This window comes from Pseudopodoces humilis, chromosome 3 (genome assembly GCF_049639895.1).
Source record: "Pseudopodoces humilis isolate 2021_Gansu_Grassland_sample_001 chromosome 3, ASM4963989v1, whole genome shotgun sequence".
In the NCBI taxonomy this organism is placed as follows: domain Eukaryota; kingdom Metazoa; phylum Chordata; class Aves; order Passeriformes; family Paridae; genus Pseudopodoces; species Pseudopodoces humilis.
The window spans coordinates 48,251,003-48,258,900 of NC_142202.1; the positions used below are offsets into that span (position 1 = coordinate 48,251,003).

The 7,898-nt window shown below is 43.4% G+C and overlaps 1 protein-coding gene across 3 annotated transcripts in view; it reads right to left on the reverse strand.

Annotated features, from left to right (window-relative positions):
- SASH1 (SAM and SH3 domain containing 1) overlaps positions 1 to 7,605 on the reverse strand; it is a 541,099-nt gene extending 533,494 nt beyond the window's left edge. For 2 of the 3 annotated variants that reach the window (XM_088052803.1, XM_088052802.1), the window contains exon 1: positions 6,134 to 7,605. In XM_088052803.1, the coding sequence (XP_087908929.1) occupies positions 6,134 to 6,589 (456 nt within the window). In that variant the 5' untranslated portion in view covers positions 6,590 to 7,605. The remainder of the gene's footprint in view (positions 1 to 6,133) is intronic. The other variant, XM_014263649.2, reaches the window with a different exon arrangement.
- Positions 7,606 to 7,898: the final 293 nt, after the last annotated feature.

Consider the following 7,898-nt stretch of genomic DNA (forward strand, 5'->3'; position numbering starts at 1 on the left):
CTCCAGAATGACATATGCACACAGTGTATAACTAACACAGAGAATTAACAAGCATAACTAATTGCCATGCAGTCAGGCCACCAATTATTCCTCAGTCACTTTTCTGTTACTTCCAAGTAAGGAAGTTTACTCTTAATCCTAAGCCAATAGAAAAAGACATTGCAGCAGTGGGTCCCAAAGCCTCATCTATCTAAAATCTGTCATGACTTTAAATAAATTCTTCAATTCCATATCAGAAATCAGGGACACAGCTGCCCTATATATTATGGAATATGTGAGATATTCATATTCATATTCGAAACTAGAAACATGGCTCACAAGATTCTTTGGTGAGAAATTACCCTGGTTTTTTTGTATTCCACATGTGTAGTTGTGTGTATGGGCTTCATCATCCTACATATGGCAGAGACAGAAGCTCTGGGGGTGGGGTTATCAACACAAATATTTTCCTTAAAATGCATTTACTTTTCAGAACGACTTATGATCACCAAACTTAATTAAAACAAGGCAGGTTATCAGTGTGCGGGAGCAAAACTGGTAGACAGACTTTTGTCACACAGCTGGTGGTGCTCTTGTTGAGGTGCAGTATTTACAAAAACACCCACATTAGGTGGGAAAAATCAGTTCAGCTTTGCACTACAGAACTCTGATTGAATCAAGTCCTTCGGGGGAAGCAAAAAGCCGTCAAGGAACTAACAGAGTCTACACATTTCTCTTTTGCCAGGAGCCTTTAAGTTTAGCTTTTCCTTCAAACTTAGAGCCTTGTGGAGGACGCACAAAGGATTCCCCTCGCAGGGCAGCTGCTCAGTCCTGCACAGCTCCTCTCCCAGCCCACACCACGATCAGAGCTCAGAAATTACTCTTAACACAATTGTGGAAAGGAGGCAAGAAAGCTATGGAGTTGATAGTATCCTCTCTCAGGACTCCACCTGTAATGTACCCTAATGAGATCTTCCCTCCCCTCTAAATTGAAAAATAATGAAACCCGTGAAGATTTGCATTCAACATTTCCAAAGGAGACTGAATATATTTTAAAATATTCAGGAACAATTCAAATGCAAATACAATATAGTACTGTATTATGCAACATTTTGCTTTGATGGGCTGATTGGAAGATCTTTTCCAGTTTGTTTTCTGTGAGTTTAATTAATCGGGACTTTGAAACAGCTGCCAAATATATGAGGCGCTACATTTTCTTTAAAAGAAAACAGAGTTGTGAAGTCAAAGGCAAATTCAGTGGTATCTTATATAAAATACCTTTGCACTTTCTGAACATTGCCTGTAGCTTTGCTAATTTATTGCCATGAAAATATTGTTACTACTTAATGCGCTAGTACTTCTGTCAATAGGCTGCTTTCCCCAAGGCATATTTGAGAACGCTCTGCTAATCAGAGTTGATGCAGTTATTCTAAAGCAGCCAGGTCTTTAGAAAAAGGTTCATGTTTAATTCCAGTATAGGTGAGTGCTGCCATTTCTTCAAAGCACAATATTTTTAATTTGCTGAATTCACTTCTGTAGATATCTAAAGTGCTGATTATATTATCCAGTCCCAGCTTCAACCAGTGTATTTCAAAGCAGTATTGCTGGCATCTTTACCTCCCAACACTTAACTTATATGAAATATTCCTCATTTTGCAGTGGCAAGGATTAAACAAAGACTTAATCAGAACCACAAATCTGTGCTATATTATCACCACATAACTTAAAAAGAATCTGTTTGGTTGTTTAAGCAGATACTCACTTGGATCTGACATTTTACTTTTCTGCATCTGCTTGAACTCTTGATATTATGATCTCATGCATCTGAATTTTTAGTGTTTGTTTTCCAGGCCTGCTGATAATCATGAAGAGCACAGTGAGTGACAATGAGGTCACGTATATGTACATATGTCACACTACAGTTTTATTCTCTCTAATAAATATTGAAATCTCCATGACTATAACTTTACTGAGGCTAAGCAAATCATCTTAATTGGTGTGGGAGATTTAATGCATGTATGTTTTTAATGTACTTGCAATTCTCTGCAGATGAAAAAATTAATAAAGTTCTTCAAGAAACAGGTCAGGCCATTTATTTCAATTAGAAATAATAATGAAATTCCAGTAAACTATTAAATGTCACTTAATCCATATTCAAGATAAATAGAGTACTAAATTTCTTTTGGCATGTTCCACAACAAGGTACCCTACTTGTCTTTATATTGACAAAATTGAATGCTCCTCTGCTCTCTCTTCCACAGTGACATTTACTGGCTTTACTCCTGCTCAAACCCAGCATGGACATTACCCATTTTGGAATAAGCCCATCAAAGAAAGAAGTGTTTTTGTGTGGAGTTAATTAATGGCTATACTTCTTCTATATTTCTTTCATTGCCATCAGTTCATTCCCCAAAACTTATTTCTACAGGACACAAGATTGTTAGAAGTCTCTCTACTCTGGGCATAATTCAATTCCTAATTAACAACAGAATTATAACCATTATATTAAATTATAATTATAATTATAATTATAATATTATAATATTATATATAATTATAATTATGTATAATTATATTATAATATAATTTATCAAAGATAAATTTTTTGAGCAGCTAGATGTCTTAAGATGACAAGATATGGTCACTTGACCATGGGCTCTTGTTTGTAGGGCACTAAATCCCATCACCTCCACAAGAAGTTTCTTAGACATGTGAGACTCCTAAGGCTACCAACCAGCAACATCAAGTTTGGTATACAAACTAAAACATAAGGCTTTGAGTACTATAGAGCATTACCAACATGGCACAAAATCTGACTCCTGTAGAGTTCTCCTCAGTTACAGTCACTTTCCCTGGTTTACCTGAAATACACGTAGGATGCAATATAAGGAGGCGAGGCCTCATTCAAATAATCAAGATGGCATATGATAATGCTCTGTGTCTGAAGTCACCCACACACATGGCTTCAATTCCAAGTCTGCATGTCTTTTAAGGGATATATATTAAGCTCTGCTAAGTAACTGTTAGCCATTGCTGCTGATTATAATCAAAGTTAAACTAAAATTTACCATAGCAATAGATTTCTATTCTGCCCACTCTGCTGTTCTACCTTTCATCTGAAACTACAGCAAAAACAAAAGGCAGCAAAAGGATGCTTTTAACATCTCCACAGCCACATCCAATATTCATTTTTGATCTTTTGACATGTTTACAGCTCAGCCAGCTAGCAAAAGGCTCTGAAGAAGCCAGAGGAGCAACACTTCCAATTCTCAGGGATGTTTTAAAATAAAACACCAAATCTTGCTTGAGAATTTCATAACTGAATCCAAGAAGTACTCTTCAGGAAACAAGTGAAATGCATATAGATATGTACACATACACACATAAACACACCAGCAGGTGCCTCCTTTCATAGATACTAATTTCTATGCATAGATATTTAGAGGAAAAGATGGCATTCTCCACGTAAGCCTTGGAAAGGCGTGGAAGTGGAAGACTAGTATGCAGCTCAGCAAAACCAGAAATGAAAATAGATATAAAATAGGTAGGTCAGTGGTCTAGTGCCTCACTCCAGAACATCCATGTGACAAGGATGAGTGGTAAATGTATACAAAAAAACATGACATAAACTTCAAGTTGATTCTTTAATCTTGTGTGCTGCAAAAGTTACATGCAGTTTCTTTTGACATGCAGAAGCCTGTACGATGTATATTCTATATTAAAACTCTAATGCTTAAATTATACCCACAATTTGATAAAGTTTGACTTTGTTGGTTTTCTTTAGGTTTTGTTGGGTTGTTCTTTGTTTTTTTTAAGAGACACTGCTATAATAGGGCTCTTTCCCAGATGCAAAAATACAGTATTTAATCTTTCTTGCTCTAAACAACATCCAATGAGTACTGTACACAGTGACGTGATCTTTTGCTATTCACTTCAAGCCATTTTGGAGATAGATTGCTATGGTGGGTGGCATTCAGAATAATGCATGTTGAGCAACACACACTCAAATCTTGCCAGCTTTATGGTTTCTTACAACATGCTACAATGTGAAATGATTCACACTGAGAAGAGAGAAAGTTTTTTCTGTTACTGTAAAAAATGATGTTATATGTATTTATTATCCAAAATAAATACATTGACACCACAGCCTAAAATAAAACTAGGAAAGAAAACTTTGTTTCTCTTTGTATTTCAAAATATTACATTTAGATTTAAGCTGAGTGATGCTTTCTGTGTAAGGCAAGCTTGTCCTGACAGTTAAGCCACCATTATTATCAGACCCATCAAATTAAAATAAAGTGAGCTAAAGAGGAAATCAATGCCAAAGGTTTGAATTGAATTGATGTCATATGCTGGCATCTTATAAATTTTACAATTCCCATGGAAGAGTATCAGAGAATAATTTAAGTTGGAAAAGACCTTTAAGACCACTGAGTTCATTATGCAGCACTGCCAAGTCCACCACTAAACCATGTCCCAAAGCGCCACTTCTACACAACTTTAAAAGACCACCGAGAGAAGGCAGAGGATCCACTTGGAAAGACTGAATTGGTAACTAAGAACACACACAAAGTCAAAAGGAAGATGTGATATAGCTGTGGAGGTGGTAATGTGGTGCAGATACACTGACAAGCCAGAACTTCCATGGAATTATTTTTTATCAGACATGTAATGGTAATTTCAGTCTAATGAAGTGTTACTCCAAATGGTGGGTGGGGAAAAAAATCTCCCCAAAACGATACAGTAACTTTTGGAAGATGCTGTACTTAGACTATATGTTCATGACTGTTAAATCCGACATCATTTCTCTCACTGTATCATCAGCCAGAAGTTCAGGAAAAGGGAACAAATAGATATCCCAAACCAAACAACTGTGCTGTATTTGAGAAGTGACTAGGGGCCTCTGTCACTGAGACGTTGAAAAATTAAAATACAGAAATTTGCAGTTTTATTATCTGCACCTTGACAATGTTATCCAAGTTGAATTTTACCCATTATCCTCATGCCCACGTCCCTGACAGCAGATAATACATTCTCAATTTTAATTTCTCACATTTCCGTAAACCCAGATTCACATCCCTCCCCATCACTTTGCTTCCCTACATTTCAGAGATAAAAGGTACCCACAAGTTGAAGGTCAACATCAACTGCTCAGTGTTTCTGAAAAATGGGACTTTAATTCATTGAAGAAAATACAGCAAACTCGTGATATCAAACTACTCTGAAGCACTTCACTCTGAGCTCTGAAACTGACCCCCATGTATACCTTAGTTTCTTTCACAAATAATTTTCTTTTGCAGGGTATTAATAATTATATTCTATTGTTTTACTTATTCTGCATATTATATTTCCAGCAGGAAACCTACCAAAAATTTCAGACAAAACAATTTTAAACTTTCAAAACTGATGAATATTACATCATAACCTTTTCAAAAGATAAGAACTAGGTAAACATTGAAGTTTCATCCGACTGGAATGGACTCTTCTGAGATGTACCCTTTCCTGGTCTCTCAGCAGACTGTGCATCCTGGAGATTGACTGACCTGTGCTGGAGCAGCAGATGAATAGTTTTGACATTCACCAGTCACTACCATCTTCCAGCAAATAAATCCAGGCAACAGTTAGATTCAGCTGCTGGAGTTCTTCCTCCAGCCAGATGACCACCTCCTTGAGGTGCCATCTCACCAACAGAAACACTACAACAGGACCACTAGCAAAAGATGAGCGAAGCCATCCCTCTTCAACACAATGGAAAAGTTCCACAGAAAAGACAAACAAGCACCCAAATCATTAAGACCATCCTGTCAATTTCCACTTTCCCACCTCAAACTAAAGTGGACTGAAAGAACCGGTTAATGAAAAAAAAGGGAGGCAAAACCAAAACACAGCGTCATGTCATACCACCAATGCCAAAAAGTGCTGATGGATCTGACCTTTGTTGGCCCCACTACTCTTCACACCTTGCTGGTGCTCAGTCCCTGCCATATTCCCCTCTAAAACGCCACTGGCACAACTGGAGAAACTCAGCACCGGCGCATGGCAGAGGCAGGACCAGGCCCTGCTGGACCCGAATCTCCAGCCCAGCCTCCCCGCTATTCCTGCACACCCGACACCACGGCTCCTCCTGGGGTGGTGGCCGGCGGGACCCTCTTACCTTGTTGGAGTAGGGCGGTTTACTCAGGTTGATGCCGTCGCGGATGAGCTTGTCCCGGATCATGATCTTCAGCTTCAGCCTGGGGTACGCGACCAGCCCCCCGCCCCCGGCCGCCCCCCTCCGCCCGCCGGGCCGGGCCCTGGGGCCCGCCCCCCCCCGGGGCCCCCCCGGCCCCCCAGCCCGGCGGGGGCAGCGCCCGGCGGGGGCGGGGGGCGGCGGCGGCGGCTCCAGGGTGAAGTAGAGCCCCGCCGCCCTCTCGTCCGCCTCCTTTAGCCGCCGCACGGCTTCGTGGATTCGGCGCCGGTGGTGGGGCACGGCCACGCCGATGGCATCCAGGTCCGGGTCGCCGATCTGCTTGCAGACCTCCAGGTCGTCGTAGCCATTATCGACGAAGGACTCCGCGTACTGAGGGAGCTGCAGGGTCTTCAGCCACTCGTAGACTATGTTGGTGCACATGCTGGCTCCAAAATGACAACGATTGCAACTTTCAGCACCCAAGCCAACCTCCCCCTTTCCACTTTTCGCCAAAGGAAATAAAGCCAGAAAAAACTGTGATGCAAGTAAGAGGTCTCAAAACCAAGGTCAAGAAAACATCCACCAGTAAAAGAAAAAAAAAAATAAAAAATCAATCCTTAAAGCAGATCAGTAGGGCACCGCAAGCACTGCTGAGCGAACCCCTCCTGCTTATTCCTCCTCTTGTACCAAGTACAGCCGCTTTCTGCCACCGGAGAAGAGAGGCTCAGACTAGAGAGAAGCAAAATATAAGGGTGCATCCCCTAAAATCCCAGGTCGCTGCTGCACAACATCCACCCACTTTCTCTGGAAGTAATTCGCAGTCGCTGTCTTTTTTTTGCTTTCTTCCTTTCAGTGTTAGTTTCTGTTTCTGCTTCTGTCTCACCTTCCTGCGCTCTGTCGTATGATGAATCTGTTTACTCTAAGTAGCTGCTTTGGTACACGATGGTGTCGGGGGAAAGCCGAGCGCAAGATCCCGCACCCTCGCCCAGCGTGGGCAGGGGTGCCGGTGTGCAGTGCCTCCTCTCCCGTGCCTCTCCCAGCAGCGGGCGCACACGGCGGCTTTTGCTTTCCTTTTAAACGGCTCTTTTCGGATTAGGAGCAAAACAGAGGAAAGAGAAAAAAAAAAAAAATCCCACTCACTTTTCCGAGTTACTTTCCCAGTTTCCCTTCATCCCCGTAATGCTGGTTAAATGCTTCGCTGGCAGCGAGACCAGAAAATGCTTTCCAACCCCACTTTCCCCACGCTGATGCTGGCGGTGCCCTCCTGCCCCAGCGGGGCACGCAGCCCTACGCCCGGCCCGCACAACTTTCCCCGCGTTCCCCTATCTCCGCTGGCGCTCCCGCCGCTGCCCGCAGCCGCCCTGGGGAGGAGGCGGCGGCGGCGGGGCCGTGCGGGCGGCCGGCGCTTCGTGCATCCTCCGGCGGCGGCGGATGAGCCGATCTGCGGCAGGTCACCGGCGCTGCCCCCGCCTTCCCCGGATGCCGGCGGAGCTCTCCCTTCCCGGCCACCGGTACCCGGAGCGGTGCTCCCCGCCCGGGTCCTCCCTCTCCTCTACCCCGGAGGCGCCTGATGCGCCGCCCGCAGATCTCCTCCGGCTCCTCCCGGTGCGGCTTCTCCCCGCTCCTCCTCCGCGCCCGCCACCCCGCTGCCAGTTCCCTGCCCGGCTCTCCCCCGGGCCTTTCCAACTTTCCCTGCCGGCAGCCCGCGGTCTCTGCCGCCGGCCGCCCGCCTGTCCAGCCCGACCCGCCG